Here is a 26,099-nt window from a genome sequence, read left to right as displayed (position 1 = left end):
TTAGGTTCTGTGAGCCAACACGTCATGCTGTCAGTCAATGACTTCGCCCATGTTGAGACTGGGACACCATAGTCCAGGATAGGCGTAGCAGGTGGATTCTCCATCTCCGTGCTGAGAAAAGGTGTTCAGGTAAGACAACGCCCCTTCTCTCTCATTTACAGAATATTTATATATTTACATGTTTAAGCATGCTATATGCTGCACTATAAATAATTGCTTGAGGCTTTTATGCAAAGTCTTCGCAGATTAATAAAATGATTTAAAATAGCTGTGGTCAAAGGCCAAGAATTATTTGTGCACGGTAATTGTTTTCTTATTTGCAAGAAAGCTTTGTGCACATGTGGTAAAAAAAAAGCTCTCTTCCAATATTTTGCTCTATATGCTTGTGCTCATCTTTGCTTAAACGAAAGAAGGAAAAATACTATAGTGATTTAAAATTTGAAGTCACACTATCTAGAAATTAAAATAAGATATTAAAAGTGGGAAATAATGCAGCAAAAATTTGTATAAAATGTGTGCAGGTAATCCTTGATTTATGATAACAATTGGGACTGGGAAATCCTAAGTGAGAAGTTCCTGAGTTCCTGAGATATGACAGCAGAAGCAAGAAGATGACAAGTCACCTAGGGGCAGTGGTGTGCAGGTCAGTGGGGGTCAAATGGCAGAAATGGGGATAGGTATATGAGAAAGTTGAAGCTCCCCCATAGTTGTAACTGAGGGCAGGCTGCCGAGTGTCTAAATTTTGATCACATGACCACATAAATGCTGTAATGGCTATAACTTTGGGACCAGACATAATTATCATTTGTTTAACATCGCTGTAACTTTGAAAAGTGCCTAAACAAATAATCATAATTCAAGGACTACCTGTACTAGCAAAGGTCAATATTAATTTCCAGGAAGAATTATGTTACATGATTTAGTAACAATTTACCTTCTCTCCATGAGACTGTATGCTCTGCTGCCCCCTAATTTGCTCTTTGCAACCATTACATTCAATCAGCATTTAATTTATAAAATAAAAAGAATCCAGATAAGTTTAGAATATAAATTATATTAAACAGGTTTAGTAGTAATAGAAATTTAGGATAGAAATGAAATATATTAAATTTACTATGTTACTTGAGGGAAATAGAGAGATGATAGTGAATGTATTAAGTTGAGCTGTTATTGTGTGATTTTATGTTGGAATCTTTTTTACCCAAACACCACCGTGTGTCTTAAACACTTTTTGTTAAAACTACAAAACCAATAAAATATATTTAAAAAAAAAGAATATAAATTATATATTTTAGGCCTAGGAAACGTGGTGCCACTGAATACACCTTGCCTGCAGACAACTTCTTTGGTGTCTGCCGGGTTTTCTATTCCATTTTAAATTCTTAAAAAGGATTACCATTTTTTTAAAAGAATTAATAGAATGTGGCATTTTACAGTCCAAAGCACTAGTCTCTAGGCTCATCCTATTTACAAAAATGCCTTTGGAGTCCAAATAAGCACTAGAGGAATTCATTAAAAATGTATTTATAAGATGGTAAATGCTGTGTTTCTAAATGCATCTACCTCTGTAGAGGATAAAAAAAGAAAATTAAGCTTAGGTAGTAGAGAGTATCCTAGAATTTGGCTAGGAGCTGAGAAGTACGTTTACAGATGTCCTGCGAATAGCCTATCCAACCATTGTTGCCATTTTGTGAGAGCACTCACAAAGTAAAATTTTTCTGTTCAAAGATTTGGTGAGGGAAGAACTAAGCCATGACATTCTAAAATTAGTATTTTCTGGTATAATATCACTACAGGTGTTCCTTGTTTTTGTTTACTAATTATTCAGTTATGACAGTGATGGAAAAGTATTTTTGTGATCAGTCCTCACAAGTACGACTTTCATAAAGGAAACAAACTGAAGCAAGATCCTAAGCACAGTCCCAATTTCATTTAGTGATTGTTGTGCTTGACCTTTGAGTTACCAGTCCCAATTGTGGTAGCTAAACATGCCTATAATGAAACTATTTCTGAAACATGATAAGGAGAGAAAAGTAATTTAAAACTCAATTCAGTGCTGTATAAACACCATTGTATCTTATTATTCATCAGATAAAAATAATGAGTTTAATATTGATCTAATAAAGTAAATTTTAATTTAACGTTTTACTGATTCATCAAATTTCCTTAGCCATTTTTTTATTGGCATTAAGTGATCTGAATTAATTGTTAATAATTGGGCTTCTGGAGAATAAACAAAAATAGTTTTTCATCCTCAATGGTTATCATTTAAGTACTGTTAAATAAAGTAGTGAAAAAAGAAACATTTAATTAAAAATCTGGTATTTTTTCTAATTATTAAAAAATTAATGGCCATAATAATCCAAAATTTAATATTACACCGAATCAGCAAATACATTTGATATCAGTGCATAACAGGCACTGCAATTTTCCTATGTTTTCTGTGATGCGTGTGCCTGGATGTATCATTTTCAGTGAACAGCATGATTTGAAGATAAAATTAATTAAATTAAAATATACTTTAATTTAGTCGGATAAATTTTATTTAATTGTGAAGAATATATAAAAATGCATTAGTCTGAATCAGTTTTCTCCAGTCTGTTGACCAGTACCAGGCCATGGCATGCTAGCAACCGGTCCGCACAAACAATCAAAGCCCCATCTGTGGGATGTAGGCAGCACACAAAACAATGCACCCTCCAGTCCACGGAAAAACCTCTCTCCACAGAACCGGTCCCTGGTGTCCAAATGTTTGGGGACCTCTGCTCCAGAGCCATGAATATAGTGGAGAAAGGGAAATGCTGATTTTCTGAAAACCTGCATTCTGGGAAACCATCTTTCTTATCCCAGGGTACTTCAACCTCTAAAATTAATTTGAGCATTGTCATGGAACTACATTTCCTAGATTCACACAATTCAGTACTGTGGTTTTCCCACTATATTGATAAGGAGTTTGTTGTGAATAGAACAACATTAGGAATAGGAAGTAATGTCACTTGTCTGGAGCATCAAATTAGAAATAGCTGTCCAAATCAAATTTAAACAAATCACTATCGAAGGTGCTGCCTCCTAGTGTCCAAAACAAAATTGGGGGAAATTGTACCAGAATATATATTAAGATCATTATTTGCTTATTTGAATTTATCCTTTGGGTTATCATACATTATTCACCTGTTCATAATGTAACCAATTATGGGTATTTTTGACAGTGTTTTTACAGTATTTCTCCTGCCCGGATTTCTGTTTAGCTGTTGATAGTTAATGAAAGGAACACAACAGCCATTTAACAACCTTTGGAGATACGTTGTCTCCATTTACCAAGAAGTTGGCAAGTGGCATGAATATATTTATTTATAATAGACATTTTTTTATTAAACGTATGTCCTAGCTTTCATTCAGGAGCTGAAAATAGCATATCTAGTGCTCTTAACTCTCCCTCGAAGACAGACTGGACTATGAGAGTGTGGCTGGCCCAGAGTCAACCAGTGAAAAATACAGTATTGTCCAAAGATTCTTCCAACAATAAAAATCAATAGCTTCAAGCAGAAGTGCTGTAATATCTTTTCAAAGCAGCCGTGCTAATTTCAGAAAAGATGTTGCTGCTTTAATTATTCAGCAAGAAGTCCTTTTGCCCACAGAAAGACTACTTAGAGGAGCACCAACATTCTCCCTATTCAAAATAAACGTGCCTCTGAAGTCTTTCCTCACCTATTTTCTGTAATATTTTCTTTGTGTTACTGACATAATATTGATTTATGACAGTGATGGCGAACCTTTTAGAGACTGAGTGCCCAAACTGCAACCCAAAACCCACTTATGCCGGGTGTGTGTGGCCCAGTGGGTGGGCGTGGCCAATTGGATGGGCGTGGCTGCAGTGGTAATGGCAGCCTGGGTGGGACTAAAAAGTTCAATCAATCAATTCCAACTTTGCAAGATCTTTTTTTTCCCCACAAGAAGTTGAAATTGATTGAACCTTTTTTTTTCTTTTGCACACGGCAGCGGAGGCCTAAAGCGAAAAGGTTTTATAAAACCCAGCTGAAAGCCTAGGACTGGGGCGACGGCGCACACGCGTGCCCACAGAGAGGGCTCTGAGTGTCGCCTCTAGTTTATGATAACTGCCATCTAAAGGTACAGACAGTAGCAGTTAAAGTCTTTTTTGCCATTTATCAAACGCTTTCCCTTTTTCTTTGTAGTGCTTTATAAATGTGGCAGGTTTTCAAGCTCCCTAATGGTCAGGTTGTGCCCATTTATAGTTTCCACCAGCCTGCTATCTTCCAGATGCATTTGATTTTATTTCCTATAATCGGGATTTTCAACTGGTGTTGTTGATGCAGCATTATTGGACTTTGCTCTTTATTCATTTCCAACTCCTAAGCTGTGATAATAGTTTAAAGAAACAAAGGAGAGATTTCTATTTTTTAAGATAACATTGTATTTTTATAACAGCTAGATGGCAGCCTCTAGCCAACTTCATCTGATTTCTAAAAGAATAAAGCCTAGTTAGGACTTGGATGGAAGGCCACCAGGGAATCCCAAGCGGTAGGCTAGATTGAGAAATTTAAAAAGAAGCATTCAGGAGGAAAGCAACAGCAAATCACTTATGTATTGCTAAAGCAAATAAATTTCTTTTAGTTACTAAGAAAATATTGTAAACCTATCCACAAATTCATCACGAATCGAGTTCAAATTGAAGAAGATTTTATAGTTTACTGCTCTTTGAGGAAGTTATATTTTGCCAACTGTTTCTTAAACAACAAAGTTTTAGAAGCTGCATTGTGCTTTAGTGTTGGGAGAAAGGTTATACAAAAAGGTAAGAGTGAGATAAGAAAGAAAAGAAAAATGATGAAATTATTTGCTTAGAAGGATTTTAGTCCATGGAAATTTAAAGTAGGATTACAGATGGGGAAAATAAAGTATGGAACTAATGTCCGTGAGTGAATAGAAACATATCTTGTGATTTGTTAAATAATCCATGTTTCTGAAGTTTGGAAAATACTTTATTAGCAATTCAGATAAGCTGAATGAACTTTTAAAATGAGAAGGAAATCTCAGCAGTACATAGAGGTATGTATGCAAGCATGCTTTTGACCTCAACCATAACAGGCGTTCTGAACATTTTTGTATGCCTTAGCACTATTTTCACATTTTATTTATTTATCAGTATACTGCAATAAACCTATCCCAGGTGCCTAAAGGCAGAAAAATTAAAGAGAGAACTCTAATAATAAATATTATAAAAATCATAGTAACATCAACAGGGGTTTTTTTCCCCTAGAATGTGTAACAAAACACTTAGAGCTGTACATGCTTGCTGTTGATCTGGACCTTGAATTGTAGTTTTGCTCCTCTCGGCCCTAAGATTCAATATTTGTCTGTTGTTTTTATATCAAGAGAGCTGAGTCAAAGCCACCTGCTACAAGTAAACACATTAGCCGTTCTCTCACCTGCTTGAGGCCCCCCCCCCTTTATGTAAACTAAGGGTGCCTCTTGAGATGTGGACAAGCCAGCTGCTGGTTGACATGCTGCCTGTACAGATCAGCTAGGGAAAACCTCTCTTTGGGAGCAGTTGATCTAATTGCTGCTACTTCTCTATGGAGAGAAAGTGTACAGGCCCCACGCACAAAACCATCAGTCAGACTAGAAGGAGTGTCCTACTAATAGCTTCAATCTCCTCTTTGTTATTTACCTACCAGAGACAGATATCAAAGGCATTGTTCTAGCCCTGCCTATGGACTGAAAGCACTTTGCCTTGTGGCTCAGAGCTGAATATCAGCATCTTCAGGCATGTTCTAACTCAGCGGTTCTCAACGTTTGTGTGACGGCGACCCCCATCACACAAACGTTATGCGCGGTGCGGCGTGGTGCCCCCATGCGCAGCACACATGCGGGGGGCGCCCCATGTGCAGTGCGCATGCGTGGCAGGGGCCGCCCCATGCGCGGTGGCGCCCCCGGGGGTGCAACGCCGCCCCCATGCGCATGCGCGGCAGCACCCCCAGAGGCGCGCCGCCGCCCCCATGCACAGCGCGCATGCGCGGCGGCGGCCCCGGAGGGGGGGAAATGGCAGATCGCCGCCTTTGGCGACCCCCGAAAAATGGTCGATCGACCCCAAATGTGGTCGCGACCCATAGGTTGAGAACCGCTGTTCTAACTGTTGTACTTCCAAACTCTGAGAAAGTCAAACAACTCTTGGCTTTCTCATTAGTAAAATCATAAATGTGTGAGTTTTGTCTGTTTGCTGTACCTCAGGGTTTAGGTTAATCACTGTGCTGAATATTCCATTACCCCAAGCTGGTTCCCTCCTCCCCCTGTGGCCGCACCCCAGTATTTCTGGGTATTTCTCAGTGTGAAGAAGCCCTATTTAGGTGTATTTAAAAATTTCCAGCAGTGCAAGATATGCTGAACGTTTCTGTGTTGTATAGAAATAAACACCCTGGCTAAATGGCAGTCTTAAACAGCCAGTAGTGTTCGGCTGGCTGGTAAAAGCAGGAGAAGCAGCAGATAGAAGAGGCTAATGGATGCCTTGATTCATTTCTGATTGGAAGCTGCCCAGAATTTGTTATAAGATGGGTGACTATATAATTGTATTAAATAAATTTCTCCTGTGTGAATTGGGCTAATTAAAGATTGCATCATATCTTTTAAGTCCCACCTAGTACATTTGGAGAATGGGACAAAGGGCCATTTAGTTCAGATGAAAAGCATCTTGTAGAGATAGTTAAACAAATAATATTGGTTGCACAGCAAACGATCCCAATTCTTCCAGCTATGCCAGATTGTTGTGGGGAAATTCCCACATAAATAAAAAACGAGCATTTGAAAAGAGATGTAACAAATGTTTTTTTTTAATTAGCATACATTTACAATGATCCCTGGGATCCCTGAAAGTTACAGGTATATATCGTTCAAAATGATACATAAGGGATACAATGCAAATTATAAGAAAACCTTAGAATGTAGTATCAGATAGGAGCATGATCTAACCACAGCGCTGCCATGATCTTAGTATGGTCTGTCACAACCTTCTTAACAGCTGATCTGGCACCTCTAAATTCCACTTTTCTAAGGAAGCTGCAGCCCCCCCTTTCTACTGATATTTGCATCCTCTAACATAAACATTGTTCTTTATTGTGCCTACATATTGATTCCTTTCACACCAAAGAAAAGGCAACTATTGGTTTCTGTTATTTGCCTCCTTTCTTCCAGGGTTATTAGACTGTTTCACTTTGCCTACTCCATCTGCGTAATTCAAAATCCCTTAAAGCAATCATGTTTATAAGCACCAATAGATAGTATCCGTCCTCCACAATATACTTGGAGGGTTGTTTGGGTTTCTATATGTTGTGAATTTAAAGAGTTCTCACTATGTCTTCACAACATATAGACAGACTTGACCATAGTTTCAGCTGGAAAAATGTGACCAAAAATGTGACTAGACGAAGCCAAATCCAAATACACTAGGGAATTTCTAGAAGCCTGACACTCTGACAAATCAGCCATCAATAGATATATAGACATTAACATCTATAGACTATGCGAAAGGGACTCATCCCAAAAAGGAACAAAAAGACCCAAGCACCTCTCCACCAACAATCAGCGCCTAGATAAGCATGGATTAGCTCCAAGGTTAACAACAGACCAACAGTCAAGTAAACAATACCCCAGTCAAGAAACTGCCAACGGCAAACAGCCCAACCAAAGAATCTCTAAGACCACCACCACCAATATTGACAGGGCAAGTCACTAGAACATAAACTGACAGCAAATCACACTTTTTACTAGCACCGATGATGTTAGCTAGTTTGCAAGAAAACAAGCAAGCTCGGAGAGCACCAAGGACCCCCCAGAACTCACACTCTCTAGGTTTCTAGACTGGTGCCTTAATCACTATACCAAACTGACTCTGTACTTGGAGTAGAAAGTAGGAAATAGCAACTAGTTTCAATTTTTCATTCTGAAACTTACTTTTAAAAATAATGGTTCAAAGACCATTCTGTGCGCCTTGTCCTAATTGCATGTGACTTCCTCGCAAGGCTTTGGTGCCTTCCATAGCGTTGTGAAAAAACAGCATGTGATTTGGACAAGGCAGCACACCGCCTTGTGTAGAAGGGTCAGGCTGGCCTGCCTCATCAGCAGCCGGAGGAAGAAGTCAAGGAAAGTCAGCCGGAGGTGGCAGGGCAGCAAAGTGAGGAAAGCAGCAGAGTGCAGGACATCCAAAAGATAAAGATGGTGTGGGGGGGAGATAGGTGAAGGGGAGTTGAAAAAGAAAACAGTCTCTTATCTTGCTGAAGCTCAGGGCTGAGAGAGGGACCAAGATAGGAATGACTTGGATATAGGTGGTTCCTTGGCTAATATCCAGGTGATATTTGGTTAACAACAGCAATGGAGAGTCCTGGGGTTACCATTGCTAAACGATGCAGTCACGTGTCATACTTTATAGCCACATCGCATAATGACAGAAATTCTGTAATTAATCAAGGATTACCCATAAGGCAGCACAGTTAATTGCAGGAGTCTTTTATTACATTCCACAGTGTGCTCAGATAGTCTTGTTGTTTGATCATCAAAAAAGGCTTTGCAGTTTGCTGAAATGTTGCTGCATATAGAATTTGAGATTAGTTCTACAATTGTTCACACAATACAGCCCATTAACAATATGAAACCTTGTTTCTAGCACGCTGTGGGCACTTAGTCTCCAGTAGTAAGTAAACGTGCTGGTTTTCTTGCTTCTATTTAAAAAAAAAGAAAAAAGTGCAATCACTTTTCTTGTTTCTAATTGATATGTTCACTTTAGTTTATTGTCAATAATTGCATTTATTTCATTGTAGCCAAAAAGCATGTATCAGGTGTTGTCAAGTTTTTTTTAAATTAGATTTTCCTCCCCCTCCCTTTTTTTTTTTTTCATATACCACTCAAGGTGGCAAACATATCATGGTAGTTTTTTTCATTAAATGGTGAGTTTTGTCCTATGGCCTGTAAATATATCTTAAGAAACTCTCAATCATTATCTTGCTTGCATTTCAGAATAAAATATAGGTAGTCTTCACTGCCTGCATTTGGAATCAGCAACTTTGTTGCTAAGTGGTTTGGTTATTAAGTGAAACACCATGTGATGGTACCAACTTGCAACATCAGTTCGGGCTGCTGTTGTTAAGCAAATCACCATGGGTTATTAAGCATGACATCACATGACTGCAACTTGCAATTTCCTGCTGGCTTCCCTGTTGACGTTGCTTGTTGAAAATCTGATGTGAAGGGCTCAAATGGAGCGCGTGAGACCACAGGAACTTGCAAATACTGTAAATGCACACTAGTTGTCCAGCACCCAAATTGCAGCCTGTAATGGCTGTAACTTCAAGAACTGGTTGTAAATTTCCTTTTGCAAAGCCCTCATAACTTTAAAAGGACACCAAACAAGTGGTTAGTAAGCAAGGACTACCAGTAAAGTTTTAGGGCAGGGATCTTCAGACTTGGCCTTTTTATGACTTGTGCACTTCAGCTCCCAGAATGCCTCAGCCAGCATGCCTGGCTGAGGATTTCTGGGAGTTGAAGTCCACAAGTCATAAAAGGGCCAAGTTTGAAGACCCCTGTTTTAGGGGAATAGGGTTGGGGGGGTGGAATATCTTCCCATCATACTGATGATATTCCAGAGTATTTTCTATATATCATTTTGTTGGGGTGAAAGAATACAATGGTGTAGCTGTGGGGGAAATACCTTGGTTTTCTTCATTTCATAATGTTTGCTTCTTTGTAGCACTTGCCTAGAAGCTGTGTGGTGAAATAAAGCAAGTGAGGGGTATGATGGATGTTTGAGTGTTAAAATGAAGGACAGATTGGAAGCCTCTACTATGAGCAGGGCAGGTAGCAAGATTGAAATTGCAAAGGAAGCCAGACAGAACTTACGAATCTTTGTGCCAGATAGGGCATTTGTCATCAATTGAGTGGCAGTAGCTCATTTCAAGCAGTGCTTTCGAAAAGAAACATATGAGGCCTAGACTCCATGAAGGAAGGTTGAAGGAACTACAGACAGTGTATGACATAGACATAGAATCATAGAGCTGGAAGGGACCATGGATGTCTTCTAGTCCAACCCCCTGCCCAAGACAGAAGTCCTTATTCCATCCTGGACAAATGGTTGTCCAATATTTTCTTGAAAACCTCCAGTGATGGAGAACCCACAACTCTGGGAAGCAAGCTGTTCCATTGATTAATCATTCTCAAAGTCAGGAAACTTCTGCTTAGTTCCAAGTTGGATCTCCCTCTGATGAGCTTCCATCCACTGCTTTTTGTCCTGCCTCAGGTACTATGGAGAATAAATGGACACCCTCTTCCCTGTGACAACCCTTCAAGTATTGGAAGACTGCCATCATGCCATCCCTAAGCCTTCTCTTTGTTAGGCTAGACCTTTCTAATTCCCTTAACTATTCATTGTATGGTTTAGCTTCCAACCTTCATCATCTTTGTTGCTCTTCTTAACTTCATCATCATCATCATCATCATAATGTTGGAAGGGACCTTGGAGGTCATCGAGTCCAACCCCCTGCTCAGGCAGGAACTCTAGAGTCTCAGGATCTTTTTCCTATTGTGATGATCAGAACTGGACACATTATTCCAAATATGGTCTTACCAGTGCAGTATAAAGCAGTACTATCACTTCTCATGTTCTTGATGCTATCCTTCTGTTGATGTAGCCTAGGACTGCATTGGCTTTTTTGGCAGCTGCAGCAGGTTGCTGGCTTAAACGATGGTCCACTAAGACACAGGTCGGCAACCTGTGGCTCCGGAGCTGCATGCAGCTCTTTGAGCTTTCCCCTGTGGCTCCCAGCCTCCTCTGCCATTTGCAGAGAGAGACAGAGACAGAGAGAGGCATTTGCGCTCTCTCTCTCTCTCTCTCTCTCTCTGTGTGTGTATGTGTGTGTGTGTAAAAAAGTGGAATCACAGTATTCTCCGATGAGCTGAAAAGCTTATTTGGGTGGGGCTCCTCCCTTTGCTGCATCTCTGCAAGAAGCAGGAAGGGGAGGAGAGAACTAACTAGCCCAGCTATGCTGACTCAGGAATTCTGGGAGTTGAAGTCCATGAGTCATAAAAGAGCCGAGGTTGCCTACCCCTGAGCTTGTCAGAGAACAGTTTGAAACCAGCTTGCCAGGTGAGCAGAAGATCAGAGAGAGGGAGGGGGGGAGAAAGAGAGAGAGAGAGGGAGAGAAAGGGGGAGAAGAGAGGGAGAGGAAAGAGAGGGGGGAAAGGAAAGAGAAAGAAAGAAAGAAAGAAAGAAAGAAAGAAAGAAAGAAAGAAAGAAAGAAAGAAAGAAAGAAAGAAAAAGAAAGGGAGAGGGAGGGAGGGAGGGAGGGAGGGAAAGAGACAGATAGACTTTTTTGACATCTAAAATGAAGATAACACTACATATATCCTTTTTTACCTTTATTATATGTATGTGTATATATATATATATATTTGTTTTCTGAGGTTTTTGCGGGTATTTATAGGTTTTTGGTTATTCGGGTTTTCTCCCGCGTCAAATTGGAAGTGTCTTGGCGACGTTTCGACATGAAATAGACTTTAAAAAGACCAGAACTATCACCAAAACTGAACACTTTAATAACAGAATAATCAGAGAAGCCATCGAGATAGAAAAATGCCCACACAGCATGAATACACGAGATGATACCTCCTGCCTACCAGCCATTTGGAAACCCGCCCTTATTGACAAACAAGTCCCTAACACAAAGAATGACACCAGACCCACACTCACGAAAACTACATAGAATGTCACCACCACACATCCACGCAAAAAACAAACCCAAACCCACACCGATGATGAGGCATGACCACAAACCAGAAGCCAGATCACAGCTGCATCATTAGCCACTTTAAACCCCTCCAAATCCATACATGAAGCAAACTGACACCCACCATGAAGATGAGGCACGACCACAAACGCGAAGCCAAACAACAGCAATGCAGCTCACCATCTCACATCCCCCTACAACTCAGACTAACCTGAGCACAACAAAGCCCCCACCCAAACAGAACACTCCCCCAGCCAATCAGAACACAGCCAACCCCCCGACCCAATCAGAGCACAGCCAAGCTCCTAACCAATCAGAACACACCTCCACCCAATCAGAACACAGCCAAGCTCTCACCCAATCAGTTCATACCCCCACTGGCAGTTAAAAGGAAGAAACAGCTATGATCACACATTGCTCCTAGAAGCACAAAGCCGAAAACACCAGCCTGAAGATGACGAATGAGACTTCGTCGAAACGTCGCCAAGACACTTCCAATTTGACGCAGGAGAAAACCCGAATAACCAAAGACCTATATACATATATGTATGTATGTATGTGTACACACACACACTCACATATACACATATACACACACACGCACACACATATAATAAAGGTAAAAAAAGATATATGCAGTGTTACCTTCATTTTAGATATCAAAAGGGTTTTGCGGCTCCCAGTGTTTTGTTTTTGGTGGGAAACGGGTCCAAGTGGCTCTTTGAGTGTTTTGGGTTGCCTACCCCTGCACTAGGACATCTAGTTTTCACCTTATCAAAGCCAGATCATCCATTAGTTATAAAGATATGATGTGGTGGAGGAAACCAGATGCCTTCTTACTCACTTATGCAGTATTGCAGGCTAATTCTGCTGATTGCCAGCAGTTCGATCCTGACAGGCTCAAAGTTGGCTCAGTCTTCCACCCTTCCGAGGTCGATAAAATGAAGACCCAAATTATTGGGGGCAATATGCTGACTCTCTAAACCGCTTAGAGAGGGCTGTAAAGCACTGTGAAGCGGTATCTATGTCTAAGTGCTATTGCTATTACTACACCTGCAATAGAAGTCCTCTGGGGGAGGGTTTAGTTTTTTTAATCATGCCTTTGTTATTTTTTATAAATAACTCAAAGCGAGGAACATATCTCCTTCCTCCTACTGTTTTCCCTATGACAACCACTGCCCTGTGACTAAATTGGACTGAAAGAACAGGACTGGCCCAAAGTCACCCAGTTGGCTTTCATGCGTAAGGCAGGACTAGAACTCAGTCTCCTGGTTTCCAGCCTGGTGCCTTAACCAGAAGACCAAACTGGCTCTCAGTTTTAATCAAACTGTGGCCTAAATTGATCCCCCTTTTCCTATGTTTTCCTCTTCATGAAGAAGTTTTGAGAATAATGTTTTAGAATAATTATTATGGACTTGGCATCTATAAATGCACAAGTTGTTTATATAAAGCAAGTAATAGTTTGCCTAATGTATGCTGAATTTACATAGACTGATTAAAATAAATATTTACTTTAGTTGGATGGTGTTTCCATATTCCTTTCCTTTTAAATTGGTGCATAGGTAAAAATGGATCCATTAAGCAAGGTACACATCCAACACAAACGTGATTCTAACTTAAATCCTCTGTGTTCAGAAGGACTTGCTCCATACTGCATATAAGTCCAGTGCAGGGCTAAATTAAACAAGACATTATTTACAATATAGAAATTATTAAAACATATTCTTAAAATAGGTAACAAGTGCTTGGAGTGGGAGGCATGTTTTGACCCTTTTCTCTGATTGGACCGGCTCTGCTGCACCTATTTGCATTGGAAAAAAGCTTCCTTTCATACAAATGCTTGATTTGCATTCAGCAAAGTGCAGTGTGATGTTCTGCATTGTGTGGTTCTTGCATCTTCTTTTCAGTGTTTGGTTCCTGTAGTTGTCAGAAATAATGATCATCATCATAAGTGCTCAGTCTGTTTAAAACTCACGCTACATTTGGCATCTAAACAGTTACAACTTGCCAAACACATTCTTCTTCTTCCTTACAGCCGAGATGGAACATTTTGCCCTTATCAGGAGGGTGGGGATAGAGTGACACCACATATGTCATGATATGATTACATAAGCTATCAGAATTACATATGCTGCATCATGGCACAATTCATGCATCATGGCACAATTCATGCAAATTTCATAAATTACATCATTCACAGGCAACATATCGGTGTTATGCCCCTGTGGCTTTTGCGGTCAAGATCCTTGAGCTTGAAAACTACTAATTTCTGTGAAAGCATTGCTTGAGGGTGCTCCCAAGGCCTAAGAGGCACCAAGGAATGGGAAGTGGAGCATGCGGGTGTCTCAGAGTGGGGGGGGGCCTTGGGAGGCCTGGGGCAGGTGGGCCTGCTCTAGGCCTCCCAGTGTCTCCTCCATCACTGAGGTACCCCATACTCCAAATAATGACCAGCATAGTCGCTTAATGACCACATTGGGGAGGGCAGAGGTAAGAATCATTAAGCAAGGTGATCACGTGGTCATTGCCATAACTCAAGGACTACTTGTACCTGTGCCCATTTTTTCTCTCCTTTTTAATGGAAAGAGGCCACTAGAGCAGCTTATGTAAAGTCAGTTTACAATCCAAAAGCCATTCTTTCAGCCCGATAAATATTTTGTATTACTAATGAATAGATGAAGGAGATGGGTAGATGAAATTTCTTTATTGGTTATCAGGGGAATTTCTTGCTATATACCTTTGGAACAAGAAAAAGCTTCTTGCCCTATCAATGATTCTGCAACCAAATACTTAATAGTAAGATGAGCTGGATCCAAACACTATATAGAATTTTCTGATGTGATTCAAATGTTTTAAGTCTTTAGGCTCAATTATGCCTAAATGGCATTTTAAATAAAAGAAAACTTCAGTTCTGGATTTTGAATGTAGACGATTAGAGCTTACAGTACCATATCCCGTTGATTCTCACTGAATTTTAGAACTTTAATGCTAATTTCATTAGGAAAACTTGAAAAAAAAAATTTTTTTAAGAGTTCATATTTGCTTGGCCAGGATCTATTTATTATTTTCCTGTTGCAGCTTGGACGAATTTCACACAGAGACACAAAACCTGTTGTTGTTGTTTTTGTTGCTTCTTTCTTTCTTTTCAACTCTTACGATTTTTTCCTCCTTCCCATAGGTCATTTTTTCATAAGAATTAAAAAGTAATTAAAACTTGCAGAATGAAAAAATGGCACATGCACTGCTTGCACAGCCAGGGCCTGATTGCTTCTTCCGATTCACTCCGGAGTCACTTGCAGCAATTGAGCAGAGGATCACTGAGGAAAAAGACAAACGAAAAGTAGAGCAAGAGCAGAAGGAGGAGGACAACGATGAAGGCAAGCCAAAGCCAAATACTGATTTGGAAGCAGGGAAGCCATTGCCTTTAATTTATGGAGACATTCCTCCTCATTTGGTGTCTGAGCCCTTGGAAGACCTAGACCCTTATTATGCAAATAAAAAAGTAAGTGTTCATAAAGATTAAAACCAGAGCATGGGTTATATGTAAATGAGTATATATATGCTCTGCATAATGTGCATGTGTAACCTTGACTCAGTGGTGGGATTCAGCCAGTTCGCACCACTTCGGCAGAACTGGTAGCTAATTTTTTGTTGTCCAGCCCAGAATGGACTTCCAGAATGGCATCCACACAGGGAACTGGTTGTTCACATATTTGAATCCCACCACTGCCTTGACTGCAGTGTTTGGCTAGTAAATGTATCTTACCTAGCAGTTATTTTAACATTATAACAAATGCACCACAAATCTGCTCTTCCTGCTTAATCAACTAGCATTTGTACTGAAATGGAAAATTGAGGCCTTATTTGCCATTTGAGTTACTTATTTCAGTGGCAAACTGAAATAAGTAACCATTAAATAATTATTTACTTTGATTTTTTTTTTATCATAAATCCTACATGGTAGATGCATTCCTATTCCCAGAGTAGAAAATTTCTCATCCAACTGCCACAGGTATGGATTTAAATGAGCCGAGGTGGCGCAGCAGTTAGAGTGCAGTACTGCAGGCCACTTTAGCTGACTGTGTTCAGCAGGTCAGCGGTTCAAATCTCACCGGCTCAAGGTTGACTCAGCCTTCCATCCTTCCGGGATAGGTAAAATGAGGACCCAGATTGTTGGGGGCAATGTAAATATATATATACATTGCTTACTGGTGTACACCGCTTAGAGAGTGCTTGCACTTAAAGCGGTATATAAGTCTCATAAATAAATAAATAAAACATACAATCATAATGTAAATGGAGAAATAGATCCCTTCCTGGAATTTTGCACATACCTGCTGTTTGTCAATAAAATTATCATAAAAATGACAATAAACCATAATTTATAATTCAGACAAAGAAAAATATAGTCACCTTAAAATTGCACTCATGTCAGAAACACCGAGGTGCTTCTGGATTGAAACGATTAGCCGGTGGCATCACCACTGCTTGGGGGACACCCAGTCGGGGGCTACGTTCATGTCCCTGACAGGAGATGGAGCGAAGGAGGGGAGATCAAACTCGCCCCAGGGTAGCACTCAGGTCTTGAACGCAGGCTTGATAACTTCCATCCCAGTGTCCTAACCACGTGAGCCCCCCATACGTCTACCTTAAAATTAAAGATGGTATATTCATCTCATAACAATATACTATGATAATTTGTGCACTAGGAGCACTTTTACTTTTATCACACAGAATTATGATATGATACAGGGTTCTTCAAACTTGGCAACTTTAAGACTTGTGGACTTCAACTCCCAAAATTCCTCAGCCAGCCAGGGCTGGCTGAGGAATTCTGGAAGTTGAAATCCACAAGTCCTAAAGTTGCCATGTTTGAAGAACCCTGATATGATACCTCACTATGGCATACTAAAAAATAGTTAAAGTAGGCAACAAGAGATGTACAAGTCTGGAAATATTCCCAGTTCATTTACAGCAGATGCTATCTTTGCCCAGGCTTTCAACTGATTCAGTGCTTCTGGATCTCATTAATCCTGTGGTAATTATTAAGTTTTTGCAAGCTGGTGATTTTATAGTTTTAAGATGTCATAATTTGAAGGTTTTGTGGTTTTAATGGTGTACTGAAACCCCAGTATAATTGTTTGTTAAAATGAAAGCTGGTAATACGTTGTATAAATAAATGAATACCAAAACAGGGAATATTATACAGAACTATGTTTAGTGTAAAATGAAATTCAAAAGTTTTGAAAACTCCTCTTGCACAATTATGAAGGGAAGGAATAGCACATGGCTTATACCAGGGGTAGGCAACCTTGGCTCTTTTATGACTCGTGGACTTCAACTCCCAAAATTCCTGAGCCAGCCATTCCAAGAGTTGAAGTCCACGAGTCATAAAAGCCAAGGTTGCCTACCCCTGGCTTATACTGATTCCTTCTCATAATAGAAAACCATGATTGTTTGGAAGGTTTGAGCTGCAACTTGATGTAAAATTAAAGAAATATCAACATGATTACAATATTGCATTTATGTGTTTTGTTATCTCTCATTAGACATTCATAGTATTGAATAAAGGGAAGTCTATCTTCAGATTCAGTGCCACACCTGCCTTATACATGCTGAGTCCTTTCAGTACTCTTAGAAGAATTTCTATAAAAATTTTAGTTCATTCATATCCTTTTACAACAGTGGTAGTATAAAACTTGCTCTTATTAAACTGCTTTTTTAAACAGCAACATCAGTTTCTTTTGTCAAAGAGATGTACGTGCTCTTCCTTAATTTTGATTACTTTGATAACAAATCCGTATTTAAATAGATAAAATATTCTATCTTTAGATATCATTCGATTTGGAATAACCTCCCTTCTTTTTTTTTCTTTTCGTTATTGTGGCCACCCTGAGTATCTGATAAAGTAAGCGACAGCTCATAAAAGTTTATGCTTTTTAACACAATTTGCTAGTTGTAAAAGATATTACCAGATTTCATTTGATTTTCTACCAGTAGAATAAAACTTTGGATCCATCTTGGAAGTAACTTTTTATATTGGCATAACATTTTTATATGGAATTTTTAGATATATTTTCAATTAAATTCATCAGTTCATACAATGAATATTTATAAGCCAGTATCTTAAAAAACATGGACACATTGGTGACGCAGTGGTTAGAATGCAGTATTGGAGTTTGATCCTGATGGGGCTCAACATTGACTCAGCCTTTCATCTTCTGAGATTGGTAATGAATTAAAAAAATACAATATGCTGACATTATAAACCTCTCAGAGAGTGCTGTAAAGCACTGTGGAGCAATATATAAGTCTAAGTGCTATTGCTATTTAGAGAATAAACGTGTGCTGTTTATCTCACTCAATTAAGTGGACTTACTTTTGAATAGACATATATTGAAATGAATTGATAGATGTAAATATTTGTCTAGAATTTGTCACATATTCCTTGACATAATCCAACATTATTCAGCATATTTATTATGTTTACTATTCTCACAAACTGTGTATTCATGACTTTGAAAGAACCTCCTGACTGGTCAAAGATGGTAGAGTAAGTACACAATTTGTTTGTTTTCCTAATCATATGTAGACAGTCTCGTGATAATACTGTATCTAGGCAGTGATGTAGATTTACAGCAAGAGAAATATATATATGGTGTTTTATGGATTACTTTGGTTCCCTTCCCCCTCCCCCCAATATGGTCGTGTTGGAGCTGGTTCATACTGACTTGCAAGAACCAATTGTTAAATTTTCTGGAGTTTTGTGAGCCAGTTGAAAACAGATTTCAGCCACAATGCCTGATACTCTGATCTGCTGTTTGGCAACTCACTGTAGTAATCGAGACAGAAGAGCTAATTATACATTTTTCAGAACATTAGTAGATATACCATACACAATTTTATTAATGCAACTTAATGGGACATCACGTGATGGCTCAGCAGTTAAAGTTGCTGAACTTGGGAGCTGGAGAGCTCCCATTACTTGCCCCAGCCCCTGCCCACCTAGTATTTGAAAGCATGCAAATGTGAGTAGATTAATGGGTACCCCTTTGGTGGGAAGGTAACAGCGTTCTGTGTGCCTTTGGCATATAGCCATGCTAGAGACATGAACATGGAAAGTCTTCTTACAATGCTGTCTCCCTCAGTTAAGAAATGGAGATGAGCACCGCCCCATAACAGCTGGACAGAGGAAACTTTACCTTTACTTTATTAATGCAACTTACATTTTTAAAGAAAAAAATGCAGTACATTTAATTCAGTTTCAACATTTATTTGAAAGTTATGCTCATTGAAATAGAAGTGGTAATGGTTTAGATGTAGTGTTGGCATCTGTCAATAGACATTGCTCAGGATAGTCTGGCTAATAGTAGGAAAGGAAGATTTTTTTTTTCATTTAGTTTTTTCTTTAGAGCTCTAAATTGCTCTTATAATATCACCAGCTAAAATAAATCCTCACTCACAGGTAAAAAAATTATTGTAAGTCCACAAGAAGGGAAACAATTCTGCTTTGAATAGTTTTGTGAACAATATTCAGCATTACATTTCATAGTCTTGAAACTGGTGTGCAAATCTATTATTTATATTTTTTAAAAAAAAAGTTTATATAGTGCATAATTTGGATGTTGAAATCTTTAGAAAAAGTATGTCAAAAGGTGAAAGCAGGGAAATTTGCATTAAAAAGATTCTTGGGCAGTTTACATTTAACAGTTTTATCTAATTATGTATCATAAATTTGAGAAATATGTATAAATTCTCTTTAATCTGTCAGTAGAAATGCAGATTTTGGTGTCACTGAGAGACAAGTCATGACATACTCAAGGAAAAAAGAAAATTTCACAAACCAATCTCATGGAATTTATGGAGAAAAATATGGAAGAATTAAATGTCCAAAATAGAACATTTAATTCTTTCATATGCCTCCATGGTTGGAAAATGAATTTATTAAAACAAAAAAGGCTTTGATATATTTTTTATCACTAGTCTGTCAGTTCAATAATAAACTAATATAAGTTCCTTGTTCTAATATATCTTCCCTCTCCTTCAGCAAATAAGGAACGTTACCTTTCTGTATTAAAAAACTTGGTACATTGGATTCCAACTCTCTTAAAAACTGACAGAATATAAAAACACTTCTCTCACATTGTGTCTAAAGTTATATTAAATCTTTTTGTCTTAAAACTTTTAATGAGATGTATGTCTTCAGTGGTGTTTTAAGCTCAGTATAAAAATAATGTGAAAAATCCAGTAGAATAATATTTTTGATAAAGAGAACGTTCCTGACCTTAGCTCCAAGCTGTTGGAGCAGAAATTGAGAATGAAAATTGAGGGCAAGTGAAAGGAAAATTATCATTTTAAGTGCAAAAATCTCTCCAATATTGGAAGACCCCAAATAAAAGGAAAAGAAGGCAATAAAACAAGTAGGAAAAATCAAATCCTACGGGAATGACAAGTTTGCTTGGATTTTTCTCCCCTTTAGATACACATTCACTGGGATATATACATTTGAGTCCCTCATAAAAATTTTTGCAAGAGGTTTCTGTATAGATGATTTTACTTTCCTTCGAGATCCCTGGAATTGGCTTGATTTTCTTGTAATTTCATTTGCGTAAGTATTCAGCCTTTTTTTTTACATTGCTGATGTATGTATTTTTTTTTAAATCAGTATCACTAATATTACACCTGCATGACAATGTTGACATTCATTAATTATATTTTTTTAAATTGCAAATAGCTTTTTCTTAGTGGAATGGGCATAATAGGCAAAAGTAATTTCCCTGCATACCTCCCTTCTCTAACCACTGCTCTAGATAGGTGCAGGAATCCTAAAGTTAGAAAAAAAACACAATGGTTATTTTCTCAATGTATGAGCAGAATGGAAACACTGTCATCAGATGCTACCAATAAACCATTACTAATCTCATGTTTGGTTCAGTAGTGATTAATACTCTTGATCCATAATTATCTCCTTTTACCAGTAAAAAATTTTTTATCAGCAAAATCCTGAAGTCCAGTCCATGTTTCTTCACATTAGGTTCTGGAAGTGTAGGAGCAGATTGAATGTAAAGGATGAATTGCTGTATCTAATTCAGTCCCCCCCCCCTTTTCTTTTTTTCTTAAATGTCAGAAATTCATTTGTTGAAACAATAATGCAAACATAAGTTGTAATTTACTCAAATTGTCTGAAATACAGACACATATACATTCACATACAAATCCACATTAATCTTCACATTTACATACACATACAGTACACATACATATACTGTACATATATACCCTTGTGGCCCCAAGTTGCTCATGTAAATAATCCATATCACTTTGAAGGTAGCACATACATTTATTAATCATGGAAACAACTGTGGTGTACACTAGGCTCCCAACAAAGTACTGACAGTTTTGTATATGGGGTTGCATTTTATAGGGCTGAATGCAGGTCACTTGCAAGGACGAGATACTTCATTCCACCACAATACATCCACATTAGCATGGAAATACATACACCTAAGTTTCAGTCTGCTAACAAAACCAGTGCCATATATAAGTGGTAAAGCATCTTCAGTCATCGATATCAAATTGCTAGTGAATGTTTCATTAACAGTAATTGCAAACTTGCACTCATTCACTTGGTGTTATTCCCAGTAGACACAGTGAGAGTTATTTTCAACTATATGTGCTGAGTGCAAAATCACAAAACTAATTATAATTTAATTACCAAAAGGATTTAGCTCAAATAAATACTCAGGTAAGTACCCTGAAGTCAACCTCAACTCTGAATAACTGTGGTTTAATTTACAGGTATTTAACAGAATTTGTAAACCTAGGCAATGTTTCAGCTCTTCGAACTTTCAGAGTATTGAGAGCTTTGAAAACTATTTCTGTAATTCCAGGTAAGATGTAAGTGGTGTAAGGTGTTAGGTCCCTTGTACCTGTCCGACTTTTTATCCTGTCATTGTGTTTGTGTGTGAACTCCCCTATTACAGATATGTGACAGAGTTTGTGGACCTGGGCAATGTCTCAGCGTTGAGAACATTCAGAGTTCTCCGGGCATTGAAAACAATATCAGTCATCCCAGGTGAGAGCTAGGTTAAACCCAGAGGCTGATTTTAATTTGTCAAAACAGATATTGGTCCAATATCTGTTGGACCAACAATCTAGATTATTTATCTAGAAACAATTCCTTGTTTCTTGCTGTGGTAAAGACATCAGCCTTTGAGTTTAACACATTTTTGCATGAGATAGCAATGAAAACTATGTATGTTGCACATTAAAATAGTAAATATTCTTTCATACAACAATATGAAAAATGGTCGCACTTTTCATATTCAGATAAACTTTTGTTTATTGAAATAATTCGGGAATGACGATGTTAGTGTTTAGAAAATTAGATTGCTAGTAAACCTAATATTAATAATAATAATATGCTAATAAAGGAACGGCATGGATATTGCATGAATATAGCTTAAGAAGCCTTGCCTTCCAAGCCACTTTCTGACTTGAAAGGAGATGTTTCTGTTAAGTCATGCTTGAAAAAATGTACTATTGGTAAAATTTTCCCTTACATCAGATCAGGGGTAGGCAACATGGTGCCCCTGGGCAACAGCATGCCCATGACACCACCTTTGCTACTTGCCATCCTGCTTGGCTGTGTTTAACAAGTCCTTTTATATATGTATATAAAACCATCATGCTTGAAAGCAAAACTGCACCCTCTAGTGTTTTATGGAATTGTAAGAACTCTTCAAGTCCCACTGGGATCACAGAGAACATACTGGAGAGAAGGGCTAATTTGACTTCTGGTAAATGAGTGTCTTTTCATGTCAAATGTTTGTGACTGTAATTAACCCATGCTTTCAAAATTAGAATTAAGCCCCTACCATTCCCCAGTTGCCTACCCCCTGCATTAGCTCTATGCAAAGTAAGAATAACTAAAATTGCTGGCTTCCAGTTGCATAGCTGTTAGGTGATGATGCTTTTTATATTTCTGCATAGTTGCCTTTTTTTTTTTAAACATTTCATGTCTCAAAAGAGTTTGAAGGCTTTCTCTTTTAGCAACAAGAGAAAATAGTAAGTGCTTGCATGAAATATTTTAATTCCTCTCAGTTGCCAACTGAGCTGGAACCAAAGCTAATTTGGGATAATGTTCCTCTTTTCATTTTAGGCCTGAAGACAATTGTAGGAGCCCTCATTCAGTCAGTGAAGAAGCTTTCAGATGTCATGATCCTGACTCTGTTTTGTCTGAGTGTGTTTGCATTAATAGGATTGCAGTTGTTCATGGGTAACTTGAGGCATAAATGCTTATTTTGGCCCCTGAGTAATGCTTCTTATGACGATACATACTTTATGAAATACTACAATGGAACTGAGTTCATGTGGTCTAAATATATTGAAAATAAAGGTAAGTTTAAATAACAGCAGCAGCAGCAATAATAGTAATCCACTAGAGTACTTGGATATGAATCTAAGCTTTGCCATACATCCATTGGGTGTATTTGGGCAGTTCAAAATTCAGAAAATAATCAAAAATGTATTGCTGTGAATCAACCTCACATCATACTACCATCATTCAGTTGTTCCACTGGGTGGCATTGTGTTTTCCAGTATTTAGTTAATTTGTGGTCTTTTCGAATAAAGTGAAAACATCATTTGTTTGACATTGCCTGGCAGTAGGATTGATGATGAAATAATAATTAATCTAAGATTTTTGGGGGGGGTAATTTTATTTAATGGCTTCTCTGGACTAACTAACATATCAATTTAATTCATTTAGTATAGATCATTGAAAATGAATTGCTGAAATGAAGGGAGATCTGTGCTGTTAGTAAAAACATCATTTCAAATAAGATAGTTGCAATATAAAACTGCAATAAATAACCAATTACTCATATTTTGTATTTGAATCTAAATGCTCAGTCACAGAGATAGATTAATTAATTAGTAGTTTCAATTGCAATATCAACAGAAGAAAGGCTCTTTGAAAATGTATAGGTGCTCTATTTGTAGAAAAATGATAATTTCCCTTCAATCAATTTGTCCAGTGGTATTGTTAGTTGTAATTCATATATACACTTCGGCAGTACCTTACCCTGAAAATCAGATTTTAATCAACATTTACAGAATCACATGGATTCCTAAGATTCTTTTGTTACAAAAAAGTAAAGATATTAAATAATAATAATAAAAAAGAATCACATGGATTCAGAAAACTTAATGATATAATCGGGCTAGCCAACCTACTTGAATTTAATCCATATACACACACACACAATTAACCTGTATTCCTAATTGCTTCGTCTTTTTCCAAACGAGTCTAGTCACAAAACTACAGTTACATTTGCATACATTATAAACAAGTTGCTATTGAACATAGAAGAACAGATTGTGCATTGTTAACCCATCACTGTGTTAGTCTATCTTGTTTCCCCATCCTCATGCCTTCCAGATGTGTTTGGACTACTTTAAGTTGGGCAAGAGAGTTGTAGAGGCTACACACATCACAAACACAAGTAAGACATAGTCATTTTGCACATAACACAAACTTGAAATTAGTTTCTTGGATGAAAACCAGGACTGTTAATTATTTTACCTATATGTATATTGTGGTTTGCACATACATTTATTATAGCAAGACTTTACTTTTTTCAATACAGGAACACGTAAATCTGAGGTACTCAGTGAAGAATTTTTTAGAAAAAATTCAGATTATAGTTTTTAAAAGTTTATAACTGAAAAAGGCATGTCATAAAAGTTTTTGCTTGCTTTTGTTTAATTTTTTTATTCCATATAATTATTAATTAGAGCAGGGGTGTCAAACTTGCAATGTCACGTAATCTGTCACGACGTATCGCGACTTTTTTCCCATTGCTGGCAATGGGGTAGGCATGGTTTTGCCATGATGCATTCTCCCTGCGGGCCAGCATTTTGACACCCCTAAATTAGAGCATCCACAGAAATTTCTGGATTTTCTTCAGTCAGGAAAGCAAAACTATGAAATATTGGGCACGGAATACCAATTTCTACCAAGAGTAGAAATATCTGTTCTGTGTCTGTTGACAACTTTCTATGTGTCTGGTCGGTTTATTGGATTGTGGCTCTTAGTCTGAAAATGTCTTTTGCAACAAATCGAAAATTAACTATGATATGAATGAAAATATCATAAGGGTTTTTTTTTTCTTACCAGACCACTTTTACTTCTTGGAAGGTGCAAAGGATGCCTTGCTCTGTGGTAATAATTCAGATGCTGGGTAAGTATAGTTTAGAAGAGAAATCCAATAGTAGTAATCTAACTAAATCTGCTAGTCCATCAACTACTTTGCGTTGAATGCTAACATATTTGAGCAGAAGTTATAAGAGGCTTGGGGATGCTTTCAGGTATAATAGAATGTTATACAGAAAGCTGTAGCTTAAAGCAGGGCTTTTCAACCTTTTCACCCATTGTACCACTTTTAGGATATGGCAATATCCAAGTACCACCAGTCGCCTAGCAAGGTGTCAAAAACTTGACACCCCCCCCCAAAAAGGAAAAAAGTGATAAAGTACAGGTAATCCTTGACTTACAACAGTTCGCTTAATGACTGTTCAAAGTTGCATTGCCACTGAAAAAAGTGCCCCCCAAGCTAACAGCCGAGCAAGACACTTGCCTGCCCGCCCGGTAGCGCTCTTCCTCCTGTCCGAGGTTTTCATTGTTGTGAGCATTTCTGTTGAGGATTGGCAGCGGAGGTGGGGTGGGGGGGGTATTTTCTTTTTATTCCACCCATCTGCTGGGTGGTTGCAGCAGGTTTTGGTCACTTCACATGACCCTGGGACACTGTGATGTCATAAATATGAATCAGTTGCCAAGCATCTGAATGTAAATCACAAGACCCTGGAGATGTTGCAACATTCCAGCTGATCGGCGCTTCTTCTGGGCTTAGCATCCCCTCCCCCGCTACCACTTTTCTAGGATGGTCGCGTACCACCTGTCAGATACCAATGTACCACAGGTGGTACCCGTACCACTGGTTGAAAAGCCCTGGCTTAAGGGAAGAAATGGGAGAAATCTAATATTTCCTCTTTGCTTTATAATATGGAAAGAATATTCAAGCCACCGAAATACTTTGTTTTACAGGCCCAGTTTAGTGTAAAGCACTAAATAAAAGTTTGGTTTAATGCAAAGACCTCATTTCTTTAATTGGATAACAAAATATAATCATTCTTGAAAGTCATGATAACTTAATGGGTACTTTTTCACATACTCATACAATTATATTAATTGAGAAGGTAGAGCTAGAAACTATCTGTTTTCTTTAAGAAGAAAAGTAGGAGGAAAAGCAGCAAAAA

At 38.2% G+C, this 26,099-nt stretch overlaps 1 protein-coding gene across 3 annotated transcripts in view; it reads left to right on the top strand.

Moving 5' to 3' along the window:
* Positions 1-26,099, top strand: part of LOC120303065 (sodium channel protein type 2 subunit alpha-like) — a 121,311-nt gene that overhangs the window by 45,422 nt on the left and 49,790 nt on the right. Inside the window, exons 3-9 of one of the 3 annotated variants that reach the window (XM_039332200.1) lie at positions 14,959-15,282; positions 17,330-17,448; positions 18,244-18,333; positions 20,260-20,388; positions 21,764-21,855; positions 22,942-23,178; positions 24,961-25,024. In XM_039332200.1, coding sequence (XP_039188134.1) covers positions 15,010-15,282; positions 17,330-17,448; positions 18,244-18,333; positions 20,260-20,388; positions 21,764-21,855; positions 22,942-23,178; positions 24,961-25,024 — 1,004 coding nt within the window. In that variant the 5' untranslated portion in view covers positions 14,959-15,009. The other 2 variants (XM_039332201.1, XM_039332202.1) reach the window with 2 other exon arrangements.

Source organism: Crotalus tigris, unplaced genomic scaffold (genome assembly GCF_016545835.1).
Source record: "Crotalus tigris isolate CLP2741 ecotype Arizona unplaced genomic scaffold, ASM1654583v1 scf7180000024454.734221, whole genome shotgun sequence".
Lineage (NCBI taxonomy): Eukaryota > Metazoa > Chordata > Lepidosauria > Squamata > Viperidae > Crotalus > Crotalus tigris.
The sequence above is the reverse complement of the archived record's forward strand: the minus strand, read 5'-3'. Positions and strand labels throughout refer to the sequence as shown.